Source organism: Monodon monoceros, unplaced genomic scaffold, assembly GCF_005190385.1.
Source record: "Monodon monoceros isolate NGI ecotype Baffin Bay Population unplaced genomic scaffold, NGI_Narwhal_1 Super_Scaffold_18, whole genome shotgun sequence".
Classification (NCBI taxonomy): Eukaryota; Metazoa; Chordata; class Mammalia; order Artiodactyla; family Monodontidae; genus Monodon; species Monodon monoceros.
Genome location: NW_021703774.1, coordinates 93,192,816 through 93,219,173, shown reverse-complemented (window position 1 = coordinate 93,219,173; position 26,358 = coordinate 93,192,816). Strand labels below are relative to the sequence as shown.

Here is a 26,358-nt window from a genome sequence, read left to right as displayed (position 1 = left end):
TTAGTTGTAAAAGGCCAGATAGTAAATATTTTAGGCTTTGCAGGCTATAAGGTCTGTCACATTTATTCATTTCTGCCCTTATACCACAAAAGCAGCAACAGACAATTCTTAAACAAATGAGAATGGCTAAATTTAATAAAACTTTATTTACAAAAAAAGGTAGTGGGCTATCTGGCCCACGGGCTCTAGTTTTCTGACCCCTGCTATAGGTGATACGAATATACGAAAAGTTTCTAGACAGAAAGTCTAAAAACGCTGAAACTGTGTTTTAAGATAACTGTGATGACAATGTAGTGAGATGGAGAAGAGTTAGGAGTTTCAACACTGGGATCAGGAATTACGCCCTCCCTTTCTTTTATCTTTCTGTAATCATTCTAGAACACAGCTGTCCACAAATATAAGGCATGTATGTAATATTTAATTTTCTAGAAGCCACATTAAAAAATTAAAAGAAACAGATAAATTAATATTTAATTAACCCTATATATCATTTTTGTCACCTTAACACATAATCAATATAAAAACTGAAATATTTTACGTTCCTTTTTTCTCCTAGTAAGTCTTCAAAGTCCAACATGCAACTTACTCTTATGCACATCAGTTCAGCTTAGCTCCATTTCAAATGTCCAACAACCACAGTGGCTCCCATACTGGGCAGCACAAAAGAATGACCAACTAACCTATAGATCTGCATTTACAGCTGCTGGTCTTGGTACCATCTCCTTGCCTGGCCTGCCAATTGATTCTGAATCGAATTCTGCACTATATACTACTTTCACTTTACTGGCAGCTCAATATAACAATGTCTTCGTTTTTTATATGTCACATTTCCACACCATTTAGTCTTCACACACATTTTCACAACTGATCCTCCTAACAACCAACCATGTAGGTAGGCCTGCTATATCAGTTTTACAAAGGAGGAAACTTACAGTTCAGAGAAGTTAAGAGACTGCTGACACTCAGTGGTGGAACTGAGACAAAATTGAAATCTCCTGACTTCCAGCCAGATCTCTCTATTTAAGCCTCAACAGCACCACCTCTTTAGTCAGTTGTAATTTCGCATTTACCTGTGAGACTGGCCTTTACTTCCTCCCCCACTGGACTGTGAACTCCACGAACACAAGGACTTTTTCCTGACCATTGTATCCCCAGGGCCCAGCAAGGCGTTTTGCAAGTATGCAGTATTTGTTGAATGAAAAAATGAATGGATGAAATTGTAGTTTTCCCCAACTGTCTTTAGTCTATTAAACGTAACCTATTTTTAGTAACTAATGTGAAAAAAAGGCAATATACCATAAAGTTGATTTTTTTTAAGTCGAAGCTTAAATTTACTTCCAATATAATTCAAAGAAGAAAGAGAAAAAAAAAAGGCTGGGAGCCAAGGCCTGAGTTCTAGTGCCCGCCCTGCTGTAAACTCGTAAGCCCTCGAGTAAATGAAGTTCTCTGGGCCAGAGTTCTTACCTGTCAAAAGAGAGAAAGGGGCTATACTGTCCACGAGAATGTTCAGCGATAAGATCTTTTTTTTTTTTTTTTAACTTGATGCGGGTCAGCGTCCCATTTCTCACACCCTTCCCTCCTCAGCAACGGCGGACTTGGTGAGAGGTAGTCACTAGGTCCCAGCTAGGTCTCCCTCCACGTTCCGGGGACTCCTGCCGGACACCCAGCCGCACGCCGGGGCCCACTGGCTGGAGCCGCCATCTTTCCCCTTTGGCCCGACCCCAACCGCCATCCGCGGGCTCGGGGTAACGCTGACCTCACCTCTCCTCGCAGTCTTTGCATTTCACTTGCAACGGGACGAGGTGCTGGAACAGAACCTGGCTCATGCTGAACCGCTTCCTCGGCAGGTGTGCGGGAAACTCCAAGTGCGGCCCGGAGCACTAGCCTAAAAAACGTCCGGGTCCTGTTAAAGTTTGAGTTTGGCGCTCGGTTTCCGCGGAGGAGGCGGGGAAAAAATAAAACAGAGGGGCTAGGCGGGAACTTTGGTCCTCGCCAGCCACCATCGGCTTCTTCCGGTTTTTTTCGGCGGATGGGGCTGTAGTTCCGGGCATTATCCTGCGTGGCTGGACCCGAGGCAGACATATTTGTTAAGGGAAGGAGACCCGAGAGAATCTGACAACTTTTCCTCTCTTCACCCGATCAATGCTTGCCACCCAAAGTGAGACCTGAATTATGGCGGCTTCTGCGCCGACGCCGCACGGAACTGGCTTTCCAGCAGAGGGGCGATGTGGCTACTATGTGGAAAAGAAGAAGCGCTTCTGCAGGATGGTGGTGGCAGCGGGAAAAAGGTTCTGTGGTGAACACGCTGGAGCCGCGGAGGTCTGGTATCGCCTTACCCTCTCGAGAGTCGGAAATAAGTTTCCTGGTCCGGCACCTCCCCTCTGACAGATTTCTGCTTCAGTCCCCTGGATTTTCCAGCTATTCCTGTGATAAACGCAGTCCTGGCCTCCCTAGGGAGAGATGATGAGCCGTAGTGAAGTGCAGTGTTTTCTTGTACTAAGTAAAGCGCCAGCAGTGACCCGTTTATCTTGATACCAACTCATGGTAATGCTAGATTTTAGTTTTACGGCAGACTACCGCTTCTTGCCCTCCGCTCACTCTCCGCCTTCCTGATGGGAAATGGTGGTTTAGAAAGAAGAGTGATCAAAGAAGCATCCCAAGGTTTCACTAATTGTGTTTTCATTGTTCCATGAATGATAATAACTTCTTGTCAATGCGGTTGAGAGAAACTTTTTAAATTTTTTATTTAGACGTACGGTCTTTTGAAAGCAACTAATAACTACTTTGCTGAAAAGGGGAAGGAAAGATTTAAAAACATGTAAGAATTGACTCTCCTTTTAAAATTGAGAACAGAAAGTGTACAGTTTTGTTCAATTATACTTATGATTGTATTGTCAAACAACATATTTTTAGTATGTGTGTTTCTTTAGGATATATATGATAGGAAATTTAAAAAACAAGAACAGTAAAATGCTAATAGAAAAAGAGCACGTTTAATAGGTTTTAGAAAGATTAAACCAGAGACAAGCATCTGATTTTATGCCTTCTGAATGTCCAGTATTATTTACATTATTTTTCTTTGTTAGATGGTTTATCCTTTTAGGCAATATCCAGTACAGATAACCCCAGAACCCCTTCATCTCCTACTGTCCCTCATAGCTATAGCTCTAGTTCATATTTTGATTTGGCTAATATTTGCCTAGGCTGAAGTGTACTGAAACAAGCTTATTCTTGTTTTGGAATGTGAGTGACCTGTGATTTATGGGAACTCTTTGAAGTACACTCTCTGTTGTATTGGCTGGTTTTGAGAGCACCAGCAAACATCCCCTGATTGAAAAATGAACTTTCTGATAGGAGGAGGATTTTGTTCTCACTCTAAGACCTTACACTTCACCTTAATCAGACACCCAGAGGTGACTGCAGACGGTGACAGTGGTAGAATATGAATAGATCCTTACAGGGTGATCCATATTCCTGGAGAGGAATGACATCATGTTATTAATCCCTTGAAAAAAGACTGCAAAACACTAAGTGGAAACACTTTCCATGACTATGATTTGGTTTTCAATTTTGGGCATCGTACTGAATCTGTAATTTATGTTATAATTGGATGTATTGTTTCCGTCTTTTTTCTTAAGTGTCATATATGGCTGAGATCACTTGTACTCAGTTTTACCCAGTGGTTCTTAAATGGGGCTGATTTAGCACCCCCAGACAATGTTTGAAGACATATTGGTTGTCACAACTGAAGAGTGTTTCTTGCTTCTAGTGGAGAGAGGCCAGAGATTCTGCTAAACATCCTACAATGGACAGGACGAAAAAGAATTATCCAACCTGAAATATCAGTAGTGCCAAGGTTGAGAAGCCGTGTTTGTAAACCCAAATAATAAATGTTAAAAGTGCTTTTCTCCCCTACTCTATCATTAAGCTTTGGGAGGTTAGTATAGAGTCTTCCTTTCATGGAGGTTAGACTTTCAAGTCAGCAAATAGGGAAGAATAATGTACTATATTTTCAAAAGATACTGAAAAGTCTCTTAGCATGTTCATGAAATTCTGTGTACATAGTTTCATGGATATGCTGGGAGGCAGATCAGAACTGAAATAAACTGAAAAAGGAATTGTTAATACTAATCATGAACACTTAGCATTTACTGTATGAACAGCACCATGCTAAGCAGTTTTGCTTTGTTTTTTTAACCTATTAGCTCACTTAATCTTTACAGCCCTTAGGAGGTAAGATATATTATTGTCATCTTTCAGATGAGGCAGTAAGACTACCTCAGATTGTAGAGTTAGCTGATAGTTAGGAGCCTGATAGATAGAACTGGGGGTCATACCTAGGTAGTCTGGCTGACCTTTGGTTTTAACTGTTACGCTATCCTGTTATATACAGATTCATATCAGTGTTGGGTAGACTTGCCAACACTATTAATTCCTTTTTTTTCTCCTGAGTATATGTAGTTAAATCCATGTAACTTAGAAACGAACAGGATGTAACTCTTCTATGCTAAAAAGTTGCAAAGCTAGTAGAGTAAGGCCACATACCAAATGGTTAAAATACCATATAGACAGTCCCCAACTTACAATGAATGGTTTGACTTACGATTTTTTTGGATTTATGATGTTGCAAAAGCGATAGGCATTCAGTAGAGAGCGTACTTTGAATTTTGAATTTTCATCTTTTCCGGGGCTAGCGATATGCACTGCTGGGCAGTGGCAGGGAGCCAGGGCTTCAAGTCAGCCACGCTATCATGAGGGTAAACAACTAATATGCTTACTACCATTCTGTACCCATACAACCATCTGTTTTTCACTTTCAGTACAGTATTCAATAAATTACATGAGATATTCAACACTTTATTATGAAATAGGCTGTTAGATGATTTTGCTCAACTGTAGTCTAATGTAAGTGTTCTGATCACATTTAAGATAGACTAGGCTATGCTACAATGTTCAGTAGGCTAGGTGTATTAAATGCATTATTGACTTAAGATATGTCAGCTTATGATGGGTTTATCAGGTTGTAATTCCATCATAAGTTGAGGAAGATCTGTCTTTTGTTGTTTCTGAGATACTTTTTTTTACTTTTTTTTTTTCACATTTTAACATCTCTGAAATCAGAATGCTTCTTAAAATCAATGACATGTTATAATTTAAATTGGCAACATTTTTCCTTTCTTAGTAATACCTAAAATAATAGTGTATATTATAGTCAGTGCTGTCATAGATTCAAAATTCCATATGTAGGCCTTTTCTATAACGTGTTTGAAGCTATAGACCCTGGTTGTCCAAAGCATTATTTGCTCAGATATACATAAACGAGCTACACCAAAGGTGTTTTTTTAATTGAAGTGTAGTTGATGTACAGTGTTATATGTTACAGGTGTACAATACAGTGATTCACAATTTTTAAAGGTTATACTCCATTTATAATGATTATAAAATATTGGCTATATTCCCTGTGTTGTACAATATATCTTTGTAGCTTATTTATTTTATACGTAGCAGTTTGTACCTCTTAATACTCTACACCTGTACTGCCCCTTCCCCCTTCCCTCTTCCCCCGGTAACCACTAGTTTGTTCTCTATATCTGTGAGTCTGTTTCTTTTTTTGTTATATTAACCAGTTTGTTGTATTTTTTTAGATTCCACATATAAGTGATATCCTACAGTATTTGTCTTCCCTGTCTGACTTATTTCACTTACTATAAAACCCTCCAAGTCTATCCATTTTGTTGCAAATGGCAAAATTTCATTCTTTTTTATGGCTGAATAGTATTCCACTGTGTGTATATGTGTGTGTATGTGTGTGTGTTTGTGTGTGTGTGTGTGTGTGTGTGTGTGTGTATATATATATATATATATGTATATACCACATCTTGATCTATTCATCTGTTGATGGACACTTAGGCTGCTTCCATATCTTGGCAATTGTAAATAATGCTGCCTTGAACATTGGGGTACATGTATCTTTTCGAATTAGTGTTTTTGGTTTTTTTGGATATGTACCCAGGAATGGAATTGCTGGGTCATAAGGTAGTTCTGTTTTTAGTTTTTTGAGATACCTCCCTACTGTTTTCCGCTGCACCAACTTACATTCCCACCGACAGTGTAGGAGGGTTCCCTTTTCTCCACATGCTTGTCAGCATTTGTTATTTGTGTTCTTTTTGATGATAGCCATTCTGACAGGTATGAGGTGATATCACGTGACACTGGAGATTTTTGTTGTTAAACTCTATGACGTGATTTTGCCAGTGTTTTGTTAATGTCCTTGTAAGGTTTCCTTACCTTGTTTTGGGATAGCATAAGCTTATGATTACACTGAAGTTGTATCTAGTATCTGTAAGCAGTGAACTTGATATTTTATTCAAATAAATATGCCTTTTTTTTTTTTTTTAATTAGGAAGAAAATGCTCGGAAAAGAATCCTGTGTCCTTTAGATCCAAAACAGTAAGTATGGGTCAGAGAAGGGTTTTTCTGTGCTGGAAACAGTGATTATCACAGTCTTATTTTAAATAATTTTTTCTTTAAATTTAGCACAGTATATGAAGATCAACTAGCAAAACATTTGAAAAAATGTAACTCAAGAGAGAAGCCAAAACCTGTAAGTGTTTGATCAGAAAATTGAATGGTGAAATGTGTGGTATGTAATGTTTATATATACTTAGTAGATTACAAATGTGAATTTTTAACAAGGCTCTTGCCTCAGAAGGCTTAAATATGGCAAATACATTTGAGTGTATATAAGACATCAGATTGTGAATCCACTTAGACTCCTAATTGAGATAACAGAATTTTATGCAAGAAGAGTGGTATTCAGAGAATAATTCCACAGTTTAGTTATTCAAAAATATTTACTTAGTGCCTACTAAATTCATTTCAATAAAATATGATTCCAGCCTTCATGGAACTTACTTGAGACTGGTAAGTAACTTGTAAATAATGGGCATTATTTAATAAGTTCAATGAAAGAAGTAACTACACATGTGATAAGAGCACATACTTGCATTAAAATTAAATCCAAGGGGTCAAGAAAGGCTTCCCAGAGGGAATAACACTTGAGCTAAGTCTTGATTTGGCAAAGAAAAGAAAGAAGAATTTTTCTAAGTGGAAAGAACTATATGTGCAGAGGCAGAAATTGAGAAACCACTTGAGGTTTTCAAGGAACTTGTACTTATTCTAAAAGATACAGGGAACCATTGAAAGATTGCAAGTGAGGAAATGGTGGGGTCAGATTTATCTCTTAGAAAACTTTCTCTTAGAGCAATGTGGGAGGATGGCTTGCAATCAGAAGGTCTAGTTAGGGGGGCATTGCTGCAATCCAGGTAGGACATGATAAGAGACTGAATTAAAGAGGATGGAAAGAATATAGATAAATGCAAGAATTATTTAGGTAGCAGAATCAATAAAAGTTGCTGACTGATTGGAAATTCGGAGTTGGATATGTGAGTCCGAAACTCAGTAGAGGGGTTGGGCGAGTAATAAAGATTCAGAAGTCAAATACATACAGATCATAGGTGAAACTTTGGCTTTTTAAGTTACCCAGGGTAAGAGATTAGTTAGAACCGGGGGGAAGTTGGGGGACTTGTTTATTCAATAGATATTAATTGAGCACTCATGCCAGACATTGTACCAAGCACCCTGCTTAAAATAACATGAAAATCTAGTGGAAGGAATAGAAAATACAATATTATATGTGTTAAAATAGATTAAGTACAGAGTGCTATGGAAGAATAAAGGAGAAGAGCCTAACCCTTTTGGGGGAGGACATAGGGGTTTAGAGAGATGGGAAAGGAGTCAAGGAAGCTTTTCTGAAGGAATGTCATAAGATGAGACCTAAAGGTCAAAGGAGAGTCATCCAGACAAGGAAGAAAACATGGGTAATTCACATGACAAGTATGAAATACAAGGGGAGAGCTGAATAGAAGATGAGAGGTAGACAGGAATTAGAGCATGAGACCAAGGACAGAGCTCTAGGTGACACTGACACCTAAAAGAAACGAGTGATCAGCTGTGTCTAGCATCACAGTGGAGTCAAGTAAGGTAGGGACAGAAAAGAATCCATTGGGTTGGCAATATGGCAGTTGTTAAAGATCAAAGAGTTTAGCAAAATGCATATTAAATAGAGTGGAGTGGGCAGAAATCAGACTGAATGATATATGAGTAAATGGAAGACAAGGCAGTAGAAATCTTAAGTGTCAACTATTCTTTTAAGAAACTAGTCTATGAATGGAACTTGAGAGGTAGAATAGCAGTCAGAGAGGAAGGTAGGACAGAAGGAGTGCGTTTTAAAATGGGAGGGACTTCCCTGGCAGTCCAGTGGTTAAGACTCCACGCTTCTAATACAGGGGGCATGGGTTCGATCCCTGGTCGGGTAACTAAGATACCATGTGCCGCGCGGTGCGGCCAAAAAATGAATTTAAATAAATGATAGATAGATAAAATGGGAGAAAAGAGTTTTATTTGTATGCTTAGAGTAATGAGCCAGTAGAGAAGAAGAAGTTGGAAATAGAAGAGGGCATCACTGTTAGTGTGAGGCTCCCCAGGAAGCAGGCAGAAATAGGGTACAAAATAGAGGTCGAAGGGAAGAAATAGGGGAAGAAATAGCTCTTCCACTTATGTAGATGGGAAGTAGTATAAGATGGATATCAGTTCAGGTAAATTTGAGCTGACAGGAGGTTAATTGAGAAAGATGTCATTTGATAGCTACACTTCCTTGCTGAACTAAGAGATAAGGTGATTAAGGGAGGTGATGGTATAGTAGGAGATTTGAGGAGAGAGGTAAAAGTTTAGAATTAGAGTTATGCAGAATAATTGCTAGGCATCTTTGAGAGTCAGACTGATGGAGATACTGAATTTGAACTGGCACCAGTCCAAATGACTGAGGAGCTTTGCTTCAGCAGTGTTCAGCAGTTTTAACTTTCAAACTATTGGGAGTTAAAAGTCATATTAGGGCTTTCCTTGTGGCGCAGTGGTTGCAAGTACGCCTGCCAATGCAGGGGACACGGGTTCGTGCCCCGGTCCGGGAAGATCCCACATGCCACGGAGCAGCTAGGCCCGTGAGCCATGGCTGCTGAGCCTGCACGTCCGGAGCCTGTGCTCCACAACGGGAGAGGCCACAACAGTGAGAGGCCCGCGTACCGCAAAAAAAAAAAAAACAAAAAACGTCATATTAATGCAGGCATTCGGTTTTGTAAGGGTGGGTTTGACAGAGAACCAGATTGTGAAAGATAATGATAACAATGGTACTGAGTGTCCAGACTGGGTGGCATGAAAGGGAAGCCAGAAATTAGCTGAGAAAAAATAGACTCTTTAAAAGGTGAAACTCTTTAAAAGGTGAAAGAATATGATTAGGAGCAAGAGAATCACTATACTTTGTACTAACATAGTACAAAGTTATAGTCAGAGAATGGGCTAATGAAGTTTAAGGTTTCAGAGGTTAAATGGTTCATAGTAACACCAGAATCTAGAGGGCCCCTGGAAGTAGTTTGCCAAAGTGGAGCAAAGGTCATTAGAATTAAAAAGGTCAAGCAGAGCTGTTTGTTGGATGGCTTGAAAACATAGTCAAATTGGCTGAACTTAGTGGAAAGAACAGCTTGGTGTCAAAGTTCTTAATGAATATTGGATAATGACCAACAGATTGATAGTTGACAACTGCTGGGAGAATTAGAAGATGTTTAACAGCCCACTGTTTCTCAGTGGGGGCTTTTGGCATTTCGAGTGGGACAGTCCTATCCTGTGCACTTTAGAGCATCCCTGTTTTTAGAATTCCTGGCTTCTGAGTGGAAGATGACAAAGGCCCTTGTCAAGAAGTATGAAGGATTTGAAATTTAATCTTATTTTCAAGCTAACAAGTTAGCCTACCATAGGATTGTGGATGCTGGAAGAAGATATGAGACTCCTGGGTCAGAGACAAAGGGCTTTATTACTCGCTGCACAGCAAGCAATGTGAGCTTCTTGTCTGCATCAACTCCCTTTGTTCCCTAAGTGCCCTCAAGTTGAAGTGGTCTTGGTGGATGCTGCACATGTTTGTGCACAGCTTGTGTCATAGCTGAAGAAGGCCAAGCTTAGGAAATACATCTTTTTAAATGAGCAGTAAGGAAACCTGCCTCACCTTTGTTCCATAAGTAGACATTTCTTTATTGTATTGTACAATAAGCAGGCCTGCCACTGCTCTAGAAGGAGACACTACTTCTGTCTTCCAAGATCGATTGGTATACAAATGTCCTTGCAAAGATAGTCTAGAATAGAGGGGGATCAGTGCCTTTGCTTATAAGACTTACAGAAAATTGAGAGACCTGTAGATAATTGTCTCCCAATAGCACCTCTCAGTCATTTTGAGAACAGAATATCCCCATACATTTCCAGATGCCTCCCAAGTGAGAACTAGTAGGACAGACGGCATAAGTTTAAAAAGAAAAATATTTTTACATAAATATGTGTAGAAGATTGTTTCCTTAATTTCTCTTTCTGACCTTTCATTGTTAGTGCATAGGAATGCCAGAGATTTCTGTGCATTAATTTTGTATCCTGCAACCTTACCAAATTCATTGATTAGTTCTAGTAGTTTTCTGGTGGCATCTTTAGGATTTTCTACGTATACTATGTATATATCATGTCATCGGCGAACAGTGACAGTTTTACTTCTTCTTTTCCAATTTGTATTCCTTTTATTTCTTTTTCTTCTCTGATTGCCGAGGCTAGGACTTCCAAAACTATGTTGAATAAGAGCGGCAAGAATGGACATCCTTGTCTTGTTCCTGATCTTAGTGGAAATGCTTTCAGTTTTTCACCATTGAGAATGATGTTTGCTTTGGGTTTGTCATATATGGCCTTTATTATGTTGAGGTAGGTTCCCTCTGTGCCCACTTTCTGGAGAGTTTTTATCATAAATGGGTGTTGAATTTTGTCAAAAGCTTTTTCTGCATCTATTGAGATGATCATACGGTTTTTATTCTGCAGCTCGTTAATACGGTGCATCACATTGATTGATTTGCACATATTGAAGAATTCTTGCATTCCTGGGTCAAATCCCACTTGATCATAGTGTATGATCCTTTTAATGTGTTGTTGGATTCTGTTTGCTAGTATTTTGTTGAGGATTTTTGCATCTATGTTCATCAATGTAATTTTCTTTTTTGTGTGATATCTTTGTCTGGTTTTGCTATCAGGGTGATGGTGGCCTCACAGAATGAATTTGGGAGTGTTCCTTCCTCTGCAATTTTTTGGAAAAGTTTGAGAAGGATAAGTGTTAGCTCTTCTGTAAATGTTTGATAGAATTCACCTGTGAAGCCATCTGGTTCTGGACTTCTGTTTGTTGGAAGATTTTTAATTACAGTTTCAATTTCATTACTTGTGATAGGTCTGCTAATATTTTCTAATTCTTCCTGGTTCAGTCTTGGAAGAAATCTCATTTACCATCTCATCAAAAGGAATAAAACACCTAGCAATAAACCTATGTAAGGAGGCGAAAGACCTGTACTCAGAAAACTATAAAACGCTGATGAAAGAAATCAAAGATGACATAAACAGATGGAGAGATGTACCATGCTCCTGGACTGGAAGAATCAACATTGTGAAAATGACTATACTACTCAAAGCAATCTACAGATTCAGTGCAATCCCTATCAAACTACCAATGGCATTTTTCACAGAATTAGGACAAAAAATTTTACTATTTGTATGGAAAGACCCTGAATAGCCAAAGCAATCTTGAGAAAGAAAAATGGAGCTGGAGGAATCAGGCTCCCCGACTTCAAACTATACTAAAAATCTACAGTAATCAAGACAGTATGGTACTGGCACAAAAACAGAAATATAGATCTGTGGTACAGGATAGAAAGCCCAGAGATAAACCCACGCACACATGGTCGCCTAATTTATGACAAAGGAGGCAAGAACATGCAATGGAGAAAAGACAGCCTCTTCAATAAGTGGTGGTGGGAAAACTGGACAGCTACATGTAAGAGAGTGAAATTAGAACACCCCCTAGCACTATACACAAAAGTAAACTCAAAATGGATTAAAGGCCTAAATGTAAGACCAGATACTATAAAACTCTTAGAGGAAAACATAGGAAGAACACTCTTTGACATAAATCTCAGCAGTATCTTTTTGGATCCACCTCCTAGAGTAATGAAAATAAAAACAAACAAATGGGACCTAATTAAACTTAAAAGCTTTTTCACAGCAAAGGAAACCATAAACAAGGCAAAAAGACAACCCTCAGAATGGGAGAAAATATTTGCAAATGAAGCAACAGACAAAAGATTAATCTCCAGAATATATAAGCAGCTCATGGAGCTCAATATCAAAAAAACAAGCAACCCAATCAAAAAATGGGCAGAAGACTTAAATAGACATCTTTCCGAGGAGGACATGTAGATGGCCAAGGGGCACATGAAAGGATGCTCAACATCACTAATTATTAGAGAAATGCAAATCAAAACTACAATGAGGTATCACTTCACACTAGTCAGAATGGCCATCATCAAAAAAATCTATAAATAATAAATGCTGAAGAGGGTGTGGAGAAAAGGAAACCCTCTTGCACTATTGGTGGGAATGTAAATTGATCTAGCCACTGTGGAGAACAGTATGGAGGTTCCTTAAAAAACTACAAATAGAACTACCATATGACTCAGCAATCCCACTACTGGGCATATACCCTGAGAAAACCATAACTCAAAAGGACACACGCACCCCAGTGTTCATTGCAGCACTATTTACAATAGCCAGGACACAAAAACAACCTAAATGTCCAATGGTGAATGGATAAAGAAGATGTGGTACATATATACAATGGAATATTACTCAGCCATAAAAAGGAACGAAATTGGGTCATTTGTAGAGATGTGGACAGACCTAGAGTCTGTCATACAGAATGAAGTAAGCCAGAAAGAGAAAAACAAATATCGTATACTAACTCATATATGTGGAATCTAGAAAAATGGTACAGATGAACCTACTTGCAGGGCAGGAATAGAGACGTAGACGTAGAGAATGGACATGTGGACACAGAGGGGGAAGGGGAGAGTGGGACGAATTGGGAGATTAGGATTGACATACATACACTACCATGCGTAAAATAGATAGCTAGTGGGAACATGCTAATAAAGCACAGGAAACTCAGCTTGGTGCTCTGTGACGACCTAGATGGGTGGGATGGGGGGGTGTGTGGGAGGGAGGTACAAGAGGGAGGGGATATAGGTATACATAGAGCTGATTCACTTCCTCGTATGGCAGAAACACAACATTGTAAAGCAATTATACTCCAATTAAAAAAAAGAGAGAAAGAAAAAAACATGTAGAAGAAAAGTGATGACTACCCCAGTTAGCCCCTCAGTAAGAAAAAAGAATGTTGCCTTTACTTTCAGGTATGCATGGAGGTTATCTTCCTTACCTAAGTGTCAGGCTTTAGTTAAAGTGAGCAGGTTGAATACGTGTTCTGGAAACAGTTTGAGAGAAGAAATGAATTTATTAAAAATGGAATACCCCTGTGAATTTCCTGGTGGTCCAGTGGTTAGGACTCCGTGCTTTCATGGCCAGTGGACTGGGTTCAATCCCTGGTTGGGGAACTAAGATCCCACAATCCATGGCATGGGCAAAAAAAAAAAAAAAAAAATGGAATACCCCTGCACAGATTCCATTGCACGCTGGGACACAGTGGAAAGGAAGGGGAGAAAAGTAGTGGGATGTAAAAGTAGTGGGATGACGAGATAAGAGGAAAGGAATGCAGAACAGTGTTTAGTACACTATGTATAACATGAAACCCAGGTAAAATCTTATCACTCGTTTGTTTACTAATAGTTATAGTTAATTTTCTCTTATAGTTTTGCCAGTCATCCAACAAAATATTCTAATACCTGCTTTCTTCACCTGTTCCACTTAATCACTGGTTTCCGTTATTACCCATATGGGTAAAGGTAGCAGCATACAATCCACATGTTACCTTTCTCCTATCTGCGTAACTAAAGCCCATTGCTACGCATAATGTCCCAGGAGTTGTTTTCACTTTCAAAACAGAATTTGTAAAAATTGTGCTATTTCATTCATCTATATCTACGTGGTCTAATATGGTAGCCACTAGCTATTAACTATGGCTATGTAACTATTAAAATTTGAGTCAATTGAAATTAAACAAAATTGAAAATCCATTTCCTCAGTCACACTAGCTGTATTTCAAGGCTAATAGCTACCAAGTTGGCCAGGGTAAATGTAGAACATTTTCATTGTTGCAGAAAGTGCTATTGGACAATGCTAATCTAGATCCTTACCTAGAGTCTCTCTCTCTGAAAATGGACTAGAAATATCTCACTATGTTAATTTAAACAACATAATATCACAGGGCATTTCTATTTTAATTAGTATTTTAAAATAGAAGAAATCAGACCTAAACCATTGTAATATTTTTTCTTATCTCTGCTTTTGGCCCTGCTGCCTATCTGATAAACAGCCATTTGTAGTTGGGTCTTTGTTTTTGCTTTAACCATTAGCAAAAATGACACAGTCCTCAGTCTATGCTGGAGACAGGTAAAAACTTTAATAAAAATTACTAATGAATTTCTTCAGACTATAAATATTTATTCAAATAGCCACCTCACTAGAATGTAAGATCCGTGAACACAGAGATTTTTGTCTGTACTGTTCTCCACTGTGGTAAATCCTCAGCACCTAAAGCAAGTTAAGGACCATAGTAGTCACTCAGTAATTATTTAATGAATAAATGAACGGGAGAAAGGGAGGATGGCAGGTACAAAGTATTGGAAGAAGGCACGGATCAGTTTTTCAGCTTAATTTTTGTGAACTCGTCACGTTAATAACGGTATTGTTATGGTTTGGTTTTGTTTTTATTCAGGACTTCTTTATTCAGGATATTAATGCAGGCTTAAAAGATGAAACAGAAATACCTGAACAATTAGTAAGTACTTGACTTTTTAATTTTACAAAGTATTTATGATCATCTCCACACTGTAAATAAGCTGTGTTCCAATTTTTGGAATAAATTAACTATTTTGATTTAGAATGCATTTTCTTATAGAATCAATGTTATTTATTAGTTCCCAGACCAGCTCACGCCCCATTTTTGTATATAGGTTCCAATTTCTTTTCTCTCTGAAGAGCAGATGGAAAACTTAATTAAGAAACTGAGAAAAGCAAGTGAGGGTAAGTCTGCCTAAATTTGCAAGTTAAATTTTTTTAGAATAATCAGGTGGTATATGAGTTAGTTCCACTGTGGTTTAAGAGATATTACTACCATTGTTTAGAGCCCTATGGTTTCATGTTTGGTTGTTTAAGCTTTTGTGCTTTTATTTGGCACAGGTTTGAACTCTACACTTAAAGATCAAATTATGTCCCATCCAGCGTTGCATGATGCCCTTAATGACCCTAAAAACGGTGATTCTGCAACCAAACATCTGAAACAGCAGGTATGTTTAGCCATAGTAACTCTACTAAAAATAGCCTTTTTGTTAATTTGTCAAAGCTAACATTCTGTTGTTTCTAAATATAGTTATTAATGAGATTTTGTTTAGATTATCTTTCAGGGTACAGAATCCCCATTTCAAAAAATGTATATAAACATATATAAAAATCCTTGGAATGGATATGGTTCTGAGCATTACATGTTAAATATTTAAAAGCAAGAGAAAAGCTTTAAAGCCAAACAAAAATTATCAGTGTGAACATGCTGCCCTATATAGAAATTATCTTGCTATTTTCCCATTTGAGCCGAATGTTTTTGCTCTAGTTTATAAAATAATCTCGTGAAGTTTGCAGGCTTCTATTTTAGGTAACATTGAAAAATTAAAGTTACTTGGTCCAAGAAGATGCTTTGTTGAGTTTGGAGCAGGAAAGGGAAAATTATCTCATTGGGTTGATATTGCCTTAAAAGATGCTGAAAAAGTTCACTTCATCCTAGTAGAAAAGGTGACCACAAGATTCAAGGTAAGTGAAATCATTGTAGTATATTGGTAACCAAACTTTGTTTGCACTTTTCTTGTTTGGAAAAAAAAAATGATACTCAGAAACAGGCCTCTTAAAGAAAATGAATTTTTTGTGTGTTTATTTGATTGTAGCTTTTTATTCTAATTATATTGATGATTTAAACTGAAGGTAAATTTTTTAATCTAAATTTTGATAGTTCATTGATCTGAGTTCTTAAAATATTTACAGAGACAAGAAATTATGTGGAAAGAGCCAAGCTCAAGCTAGGAGTTAAAAGTCTTAAGTCCTAACCTACATCTGAAACTTACCAACTATTTGTTCAGTAAACATTTATTGAGCATACCACAAGCACCTTGATAGATATTGGGTAAAGTCAAATAAGACAACGTCCCTATGTTCTGTTACTTATATTGGAAAGAAGAGACAAACAGATAAATGATTATAGAAAAGGGTTAAAATATGAAAAAAGGTCGTGCAGAGTACAGTGTAGGTGACAAGTTTTACTGCAGAGAAGGGATGGTAAATGGCTACACAGAAAAGGTGGTGCTTGAGCTATATCTTGAAAAGTGGGTATTTGCTAGATACAGGGTTTGAGAAGCATTCTAGGAAGCAAGAAGAGTGTAACCAAATGCCTGAAACGGCAGGGAGGCATGGAAACATTTCTGTGTGTTGGAAGTCCATGGTGCGAAGTAGAGTTCAGCAGTGATGAGATGGGAGAGGAGGCCTAGACTCTGGAAGGGCTCATATTTTATGCGAAGGGAGGAGTTTGACTTTATCCTGCTACATGCTGGGGGTACAGTGGAAACAAGATTTAATTCTTGTCTTCAGGAAGCTTACATCTAATGGGACAGACTTATAAGTATCTTGGCTCAGTATGCTAAGTGTCTTATGATAGTGATAAGTACCAGATGCTATAGGAGTGTGAAGATAGAGTGCCAGCCTCAGTCTAGTGTGGGTCACTGAAGTTTTCCTGGAGGAGGTGGTAGCTGAGAGGAGATTGAAAGAATATATAAGAATTAGTGAAGTAAATAGAAAAGGGTTTTAAAAGTTCCTCCTAGCAGTGCCATTGAAGCTGTGTCAGAAGAGTGTGAACCTTGAATTAGCGAGATTAATAATAAGATCATTATTATCCAGTAATCCAGGTAAGAAATGGGCCAGAGCTAAGGATGTTGCAATGAGATAGAGAGGAGGGAAAGAGTGTGAGAAATGTTATGATGTTGGAAGCCCTGAGACCTGGTGACTTGTTATCCATTAAGTGTGAAAGAGGAGTTCTTCTGGTGACCTTTTGTGCCTTAAGTGACTAAGTGGTGTGCTTCCCTCAGATAGGGAATACAGAAGAAGGAAAGGGAAAAATAGTTTGGAGGGAGAAATAATGAGTTCAGTTTTGAATGAACTTGCTGTTGAAGTAGAGCTTTTTATTATCTATGAACCTTAATTCCTTCATCAGTGAATTGGGAATTTTTAGAGTTAAAGGAAATAATGTGTACATAATAATTTATAAAATGTTCAAGTCTTATAAAGATGTACAATATTGTTAATTTTGGAGTTTTCGTCACAGAATATACAATCTTAAATTTTTTAATTAACAATTCTACTTTTTAAACACTAAAAACTAAGATGGAAAATTATTTGATCTGAATTTTGAAAACAAATAGAAATCTTTTTTCATAAAGCTTTTGTTCTTTTTTTACATAAAAGGCATTGTTATAATAATGTTCTATTTGCGCAGGTAGATGGCAAACACAGAAAGAAAAATTCAGTGTTTGAGAGACTTCAAATTGATATTCAGCACCTGTGTTTGAGTAAGTTGCATAACTTGCAGTTGCTCTTCCATAAATCATAGAAATTTCAAACTCTGAGGGTTGCTTAGAAATCCAATCCCACAGAACACTGCTTCAGGGAAAACAGAGATTAATCCTTTGTTAATATAGAATGTTATATCTAACGTTTAGGTAAATATAAATGGAATTAGGGTTGAAACTTTAAGAAATTGTTTTTCAGTATCAACTAGAAATGAAGTATCATACTAGGGAATAGCTTAAAAATTTTGAGAATATGTCCTTATGTTGCTTCTTTATCCTGTTTAAATTAATTACTGAGACTGTTCATACCATACACTAGCCTTCTGCCTATAGTTAACATGACTTTAGGTAAACTATTACAGAAATGAGATAGTTCTCTGCCCAGCTAATATGTAAAAGATACTTTCTGCCTAGCTAATATGTAAAAAATACTTCCTACAATTTAAAATTGTACCAAAGAAAATAACCCATCTCTGTGGACCTCATATTTCATACACACACACACACACACACACACACACACACACACACACACCCATCAGTCATACTCTTTAATGCCCTTTCTGTACCTTTTAATAGTTTTTCAGGGCTTCCCTGGTGGCGCAGTAGTTAGGAATCTGCCTGCCGATGCAGGGGACACGGGTTCGTGCCCCGGTCCGGGAAGATCCCACATGCCATGGAGCAGCTGGGCCCGTGAGCCATGGCCGCTGAGCCTGTGCGTCCGGAGCCTGTGCTCTGCAGCGGGAGAGGCCACAACAGTGAGAGGCCCGCATACCGCAAATAAATAAATAAATAAATAAATAAATAAATAATAGTTTTTCATATTATTTAAAATGAAAATATGGGCTTCCCTCGTGGCACAGTGGTTAACAATCCACCTGCCAATGCAGAGGACACAGGTTCGAGCCCTGGTTCGGGAAGATCTCACATGCCACGGAGCAACTAAGCCCATGTGCCACAACTACTGAGCCTGTGCTCTAGAGCCCGCAAGCCACAAGTACTGAAGCCCATGTGCCTAGAGCCTGTGCTCTGCAACAAGAGAAGCCACCACCACAATGAGAAGCCCACACACCACAACAAAGAATAGCCCCTGCTCGCCACAACTAGAGAAAGCCCACACGCAGCAACGAAGACCCAATGCAGCCAAAAATAAATAAATAAATTTTAAAAAATAAATAAAATGAAAATAATGCAAACATATGCCAGCAACCTCTTCTGCTAATTTTAATTCAGCCCTGTGATGCAAACCACAGCTGGCCCATGTAGTAAATAAAATTTGTTTATTGAGTTAATAGTTAATTTAAAATTTTGTTTACTTGGTCTTTTAAAAATGTGTTTGTTTTAAGGTCCTATTGTATAGCACAGGGAATAGTCAGTATTTCCTGGTAAACCATAATGGAAAAAAATATGAAAAAGAGTATACATATGTATAACTGAATCACTTTGCTGTACAGCAGAAATTAACACAACATTGTAAATCAACTATACTTCAATTTAAACAAAAAGGTATAACTTTAAAATTTGTATTTTTTTTAATACATTTACCAAGTATTCTGTTAGTTTCTATCTTCCTGAAAAATTCTCTCCTGGATCCTTCAGATACATTCCAACGTAGACTGGGTGCCCTCTGTTCCTGGAGCACAATTGTCAACCTTAAAATTCTCTTCATTTTCATCCTGAGGATTCCCTTCACTCTCCTAGGTTGGGATTTATTTTTCCACATCTTATCACATATCTTCCTCTATTGATTTACTGTCTTTGGGGAAAGCACCTCCTCCTATAGCTTCCTGAGAAACAATTGGATTAGAGATAAATTTGAGACCTTGCATTGTCTGAAAATATCTTTTACTTTACCCTTACACTTGATTTGTCTGGGTATTTCTATTTCTAAGAATTTTGAAACTATTACTCCACTAGTATTGTTGTTCAGAAGTTCAGTGCCATTCTGAGTCCTGATCCCTTGTGTGTCATCTGCTTTTTTCTTTACAGAGATTTATAGGTTCTTTTCTTTGTCTTCAGTGTTGTAAATTCTCACAGTGATGTGTCTTGATGTAGTTCTATTTTTATCTGTTGTACTGGGCACTTGATGGACTCTTTTGTGTATAGCAGTGATTCTCAACTAGAAGCAGTTTTGGCCCTCAGCGAACATTGACAATGTCTGAGACATTTTTCATTGTCCTAAGAATGCACATGCTGCCAGCATCTTATGGATACAGGCCAGGGAGCCTGCTAAACCAGAGACCTGCTAAATATCCTGTAAGGTACAGTATAGCTCCCGACAACAGAATTATTGGGGCCAAAAGTTAATAATGGCAAGGATGAGAAATCCTGATTGAGAGATTCCAGTATTCTCAGCTTTCTGGGAAATTTCCTTGCATTCTTTCTTTCATAATTTTCTCTGCTCCATTTTTTCTCTTCTCCCTTAATGGAAGAACTTTTATGATTTAGTTATTAGACCTCCTGGAATGGTTCTCTACTTTTCTTGACTTTACTTCTCTGTTCTATATCTTTTGCCTTTTTTGTATACTTTCTCAGATTTCTTCAACTTAATTTCTTCTGTCATAGTTTTAATTTCTAAGATTTTTTTCTCTGAATTTATCTTTGTAACCTGTTCTTTTTTCATAACTATACTATCTTTGTGAGGATATTAATGATTGTTTTTAGAAGTATCCTCCCTTCATATTCTGTTTTCACTAAGTTGCTCTTTTCCATTTGTTTTGGTCTGTCTCTTTCAACTTAGAGGCTTTGCTCAAACATCTGTGCTTTTTGATGGTGTGTTCATAGTGAGGACTGAGGGACTAAGAGCTCTGAGCCTTCAGGTGGAGTTGTTAACTCTGAGCTCCAGTTTGGAATGACCTGTCTAGAACATGATCTTTCCTCTTGGGCTGGTCAGGTTCCCCAGAAAAGACTCTTCTGATCACCTGCCTAGAGGGTAAAGGTCTGATTACCAACATTCTGGGACCCAGTGACAAGTAAGAGCTTAATCTATACGCATACTCACTTAATCCTGCTATTTTACCACACTTCAACTTTCAACTTCCTATTATCCTTCAACCCAGTGACCTCCTGTTTTACTTGCTTGAGAGAATTAACCTACAGTTTTCCACCAGTTGGTAAAGAGGTAGCCACCAGGTGGCTATGAGGTGAGGATCTGATTACTTGTTAAATAGACTTTGTGCAGGCACACTCTGTTATCAGTAACTAACTCAGCTCTACTTCCAAGGTTCCTGATGCCCCCAATTCCATAAGGGCTTTCTTAGACAACCTTTCTCTTCACCCTGATTGAGGATAAGTTTCTTGAACCACCTTACACAGGCAAACTATTCCAGTTGGTACCAATTTCTTCTCCTAGTATGTGATATCATCTGAAAGCAAACAACAAAGAATTTGAAATATTTACTAAGGACCTCCATCGGACAATTCACTGTGCTGGGCGCTGTAGCTGGATTTGTAGGGGGAAACATACTTTTCATTTCAGAGTCTTAGAAAAAGGAAAATGAATAGGGAGGAAAAAATGGAAGCCATAACTGTGATATACTACATTTTACTGCATTACCTTGTAGATGTCTTTTTTTATTTTACTTTTATACTACTATTACGAATATTTTCTTTTATTCATATTCAGAACAGTGTGAAAGCTAAAATATCCTTGATTATCAAGATATAATGAAAGCTATATCTTTAGTTTGATTATAATATTGAGTATAGTATTCTATAATATAAAGTGTCGGTTGTATTATATGTATTTATCATATATATTAGTTATGCAAAATAAATCTAGTAAGGAAACTTTTGAGTCCTTTTATCAATGGGTAATAATATTTAGCAAAATAAGGCTTCTACAGGGTAAAGTCCTGAGTCAATATAGAAGAAATAGCATTGGCCTAAAAGTCAAGAAATTAACTCGGGAGTAAAGAGCCAGCTGGGGGCGAGGTAGGAAGAAAAGGAAGACAGAAAAATTTTTAACTGATTCTGGCTATGTCCGTAGCCATCTGTGTTACTTATCAAATCACTACATCTTTGAGCCTCTTATTCCTAAGCTATAAAGTGAGAATTTTTTGTCTGTGTCTCTTTCAGCCCTAAAATTCAAAGATTCTAATTAGTTCTCTCTTTGGGAGGCCACTTAATGCCTTAATTCACAAGAAAGCTAACTTAGTTCTCATTTCTTTTTATTTCAGACAAGATTCCTTTGCTAAGCAAAGAAAAACTACCTGTGGTAGGAATTGGAAAACATCTGTGTGGTGTGGCAACAGGTATGTAAACATACTAATAATGTTGAGACGAACACATTAAGTTTCAGCTTAACATGGTCTCAAATATTTAAAGAGTCTCTTTTCAGTAGTTTTTATCCTTTGTTTGCAACTGATTAATCTTCATAGTAGCACTGGCCCTGTATTATATCAGATTTAGAGCTTTCCTACTTATCTGCTCATTTTGGCCATTTTGCAGGATGAATTAAAGAGTTTTACGTGTAAATACTGTGTCATATGGAACCTTAAAGTTCGTTGGGTTATACTTCAACCAAAAAGGAAATAAATCATTTATGGAAACTGTATGATTCTATCCCAGAAGCTACTCATTTTTTTAGAGGAGTTGCTTGGGAAGGACTCTGAAACTTCTCCCACTAGAAGATGATTATGTATCAGGATTCTAGGGAAAACAAAAACGGAAACATTAAGATGTGCCTTAGCACTTGGATCCATCGGATGTAGCATGATAAAGTAGAAAGAACATGGGCTTTGAAATCAGATAATACAGGGTTCAACTTTGCTGTATAACCTTGGCAGATTACTTAACCTTTCTGAGCTTTGGTTATCTCGTCTGTAAAACGAGGATAACAACATATAATTTGCCAGTTTACATATAAAGTGTCTGGCACATATCAGTGCTCAATAAATGTTAACTATTGTTACATCTTCTTCTGGCTTCCGCTAATTTCATGTCTACCCATATGGGGAACTTGGAGCCTCCATAAGAGTTATTCAAGTTGGCTGGAGATGACTTTAAGTATTATATATGTGTTGTCCTTCATAGTTTTTAGATGATTTTCACGTACCTTGTCTCATTTAACTCTTATAAAAGCCTTCTGAAGTAAGCCAGTTCTATCCTGGGGAGGAAACAAAAAATGCTCCTTTACTCCTACCCATCTAACCCAGGTTTCTCAGAAATCTTATCTACACTGGCCATTTCTCATTGTTCCACACACTTTTTCCCTCCTTGATTCACTCTATCTGAATTCTCCCTTCATCACTCTATCATCATCTTAATGAAAAATCTCTGCTATTGTTGCTTACCCTTCTGGAAATTCTGTTTTCTTTCTTGTGACATCCTTTCCTGGTTCTTCCCCTACATCTGTGCCATTCTTTCTGTATATCTCATGGTGTCTTTCCACTACTTGTCCTTTAAATGCTAATATTCAGACCCATCTTCCACACACCTAATGTGTCTTTCCCCTTCTTAAAACTATTCAGTAGCTCCCAGTCACCTACACCTTAAAGTCTAAGCTCTTTAACATGACATCCTAGTCTTAATCTGGCCTCTGCCTTCCTCTCTTTGCCACTTTCTGCCTCTATATCTATTGGTCTATACATTCTAACCCTTCCCATATACTATAATGTGTCCGTTTCTAAACTGATGAATTTCTACTCCTTCTTCAGCTCATTGTCACCACTTTCAGGGAACCTCCCTAAATAAGATACTCCTCCTTAGTGTTTATCATAGTTGCCTCTGCATATCTGGAGCTCATTGTATATTAATTTTCTGTTTATATATCTAATTCTGAATGAATTTGTTCAGAATTCACTTATTTATTTATTATTTGAATGAATAAATAACTTGGCCACAAATGTGCTGTGTTTCCTTGTCCCTTTCTAGGTACGTGGCTTTGTCCCCCAAGTTATCTGTAAAGGAGGGGGTTGAGATGGATTGCTAAAGCTCCTGATTCTAAAATAACTTCATCCTTTTAATAATTTTTCTGATTATCCCCATTTCTGAAAACCATTTACTTAACTCCAATATAAGTAAAACAGTGACTGAATATCTTTTGTCAGAAAATAATAGTTTATAAAATAATAGATCAGCTATCGCCTTCTCCAAATAAAACGTTCCTGATAGTTTGTTGACTTAAATTCATATATTGTATTATATATACTAGTAAAATATCAGATCATTTACTATTCACTTGTGACATCTTGGGATAATAAAGTTTAAAAATACATATGTTTTTGATTGATCAAACACAGTGTGACATTCTAATCAGACAGAAAATGTGGATTTTACAGCATATATTTGGAGTCTTTCCAGTATTGTCAATAATATAGCAGTCGTCAGTGGGAAATTATCATAATCATCAAAAATCCATTTGTTTAGTTTTTAAGTGGACTATAAATTTTTCATTTTAATAGAGTTCACTTTTCTCTAAGTTTGTGTTTATTAATCATCATACATCCACAAAGCCTTGCATATGAAAGGCATTCAGTAACTATTTGCTGAATGAATGTATAACTATAGTAAGGCTACTCAGCAAGGCCTACTTTCCACCTTCTGACCCCACTCTTCTCAACTCTTCACTATTTGCTGTGAACATCTTACATTTCAAGACTGACACCTAACATCAACTTAGCAGATGCTTAGCCAATGCCTTTCCTTTCTTTCTTTGGGTTCTTTAAGCTCAAAACTTCCCTGGAATGTTAAATGTAGAGACATAAATTTTTTCTATACAAGTCATTTCCTTAACAAGGGTAGGAGAAATGAGAGCAAATTTGAGTAGTTGGACAAAAAGTTTTACAAATTTTAGATCTTAAGCTTCACACAGTTTTTTGGGGGAAGTTGACTTTATGCAGAATAAATCATTAGAGAAAATGGTACAATAATGAGAAAAGGGCAAATACGAACAAAGTTGATAATACATGAAAGAATTAGTACAAGTATAGAGCTAAGTAAGCTTTTGTTGGGCTTTTAAAAACCATACTGCCTAATAAATGTCAAAAATACTTATTTTTAAAGATGATGTGGTTTGGGGGGCCACATAATTGTGTTTGCAGATCTTGCATTACGATGTTTGGTTGAAACCTATGCTGCCAGTTGTGAGGAAAGGAATGAAGAACCTTTAGCCAAACGCGTAAAGAATGATAAAACAGAAAAAGAAATTAACACTTTGGCCAAGGAAGGAAATGAAAAAAATATCCCAGAGAAGTGGACCCCTGTGGCTGGCATTGTTATTGCACTCTGTTGTCACCACAGGTGTGATTGGAGACATTATGTGGGCAAAGAATATTTCAGGGCTCTAGGCCTTGGAGCAGTGGAATTCCACTATTTCCAGCGAATGAGTAGTTGGGCGACTTGTGGGATGCAAAAAACATCTTTGGAAGCTTCAAATATCTCCACAAAAAGAAAAGATAAACAGAATGATGGCAGTGAAGAGCATGATGATGGAGGATACAGAATCACAGATGACAGCACTGAGAGTTTGCCTGGGTAAGTGACTGCTTTGAAATGCACAACACTACGGCAGAAATAATTTATTATTACTATACTTTATTTTTAGATGAATATTACCAAAAATTCATTCATGAAAATATATTTTACTAAAAAGTATATATATATATATATTTTACTAATTTTAGAATAAGTTAAAATATACACACTTTAATTGTGGCGTTAATAAAACATATCTTGGGAGCATGGGACATAGCACATAGTATGTTGTGGGTTATTTAGCAGCTTATCAATGAATAAGACTAAAATAATTTGTTATAAGATTTTACAGAATTTTAACAATGTGTTGTGTGTGTTTATTCAATTTAGGTTTCTTAATGTTGAAGAAAAGAAGAAAATAGGGCATCTTTGTAAATTGCTGATTGACCAAGGCCGAATCAACTATTTACAGCAGAAAGGATTCAATCCCGCTTTACAGTACTATACAGACCCTCTGGTGTCTTTGGAAAATGTATTGTTAACTGCTTTACCAAATCATTCTTCATCACCAGAAACAACTGCTTAATGGAAAAGAAATTTTGAACATCTGTCTTCCACCAAAAAAATTTTTTAATTGTATTTTTATATTCATGAAAATATAATTTAAATAGCAGATAATATGAACTTTAAAAAATGTGGCCTCGTTGAACTTTGGTAATGGCTTTGTTTTTTTACTTTAGAAGTCCAAACATTAGAGAATTCACCAAATTCCCAAAGTAATCCTCTTCAGCAGGGCATCTTGAATTATATTATCCATCAGCATTTATAGAGTTTGGTAAAGTAGTAGAGCAGTTGACTTGGTTACCTGAAACACACATAACATGTCAACATGTAACTAGCACATTAACTTTCTATTTGCATTAATTTTGGAAACTTACTTTCCTTTGGTTTTATTTAATACTTTTTATTTTTCAAGTTCAAGGTATAATAATCAATTGTCAGTTTATAATAAGGACCAATCTGAGAAGTTGGTTTATGTATGGATTTTTTGTCCAGGCAGATCTGGAAAGAACAATTAATTGTGATTATTTGTTTCTACTGCAAACAAATTCAGAGATGTTCACAATCAATTAATGAATTCACCTTCAGATTTCAAGAGCCATACCTGTGTTTAAATATTATCAGAATTTGTCCA

The 26,358-nt window shown here is 37.2% G+C and overlaps 3 protein-coding genes across 12 annotated transcripts in view; 1 reads left to right on the top strand and 2 right to left on the bottom strand.

Moving 5' to 3' along the window:
• Window positions 1-2,082, bottom strand: part of SASS6 (SAS-6 centriolar assembly protein) — a 52,157-nt gene extending 50,075 nt beyond the window's left edge. For 4 of the 5 annotated variants that reach the window (XR_003794366.1, XR_003794367.1, XM_029227897.1 and 1 more), the window contains exon 1: window positions 1,762-1,951. Coding sequence is in view for 3 of the 5 variants with exons in the window: in XM_029227897.1 (XP_029083730.1) it covers window positions 1,762-1,826 (65 nt within the window). In the remaining 2 variants the exon portion in view is untranslated. Of the gene's footprint in view, window positions 1-1,756 lie in introns of all 5 variants that reach the window. The other variant, XM_029227899.1, reaches the window with a different exon arrangement.
• Window positions 2,083-2,101: 19 nt separating this feature from the next.
• TRMT13 (tRNA methyltransferase 13 homolog) lies at window positions 2,102-26,358 on the top strand. Of its 2 annotated transcripts, XM_029227891.1 has the most exons (11): window positions 2,102-2,319; window positions 6,404-6,450; window positions 6,538-6,604; window positions 14,858-14,920; window positions 15,096-15,165; window positions 15,322-15,428; window positions 15,778-15,945; window positions 17,675-17,747; window positions 21,926-22,000; window positions 24,791-25,223; window positions 25,554-26,358. In XM_029227891.1, the coding sequence occupies exons 1-11, from the start codon at window positions 2,173-2,175 to the stop codon at window positions 25,747-25,749; spliced, it is 1,446 nt and encodes a 481-aa protein (XP_029083724.1). In that variant the 5' UTR covers window positions 2,102-2,172; the 3' UTR covers window positions 25,750-26,358. The 2 variants fall into 2 exon arrangements, with proteins under 2 accessions (XP_029083724.1, XP_029083723.1); XM_029227890.1 differs by lacking the exon at window positions 15,778-15,945.
• The window catches only part of LRRC39 (leucine rich repeat containing 39), a 39,042-nt gene continuing 38,455 nt past the window's right edge, over window positions 25,772-26,358 (bottom strand). For all 5 annotated transcript variants that reach the window (XM_029227892.1, XM_029227894.1, XM_029227893.1 and 2 more), the window contains one exon: window positions 25,772-26,028. In XM_029227892.1, coding sequence (XP_029083725.1) covers window positions 25,973-26,028 — 56 coding nt within the window. In that variant the 3' untranslated portion in view covers window positions 25,772-25,972. The remainder of the gene's footprint in view (window positions 26,029-26,358) is intronic.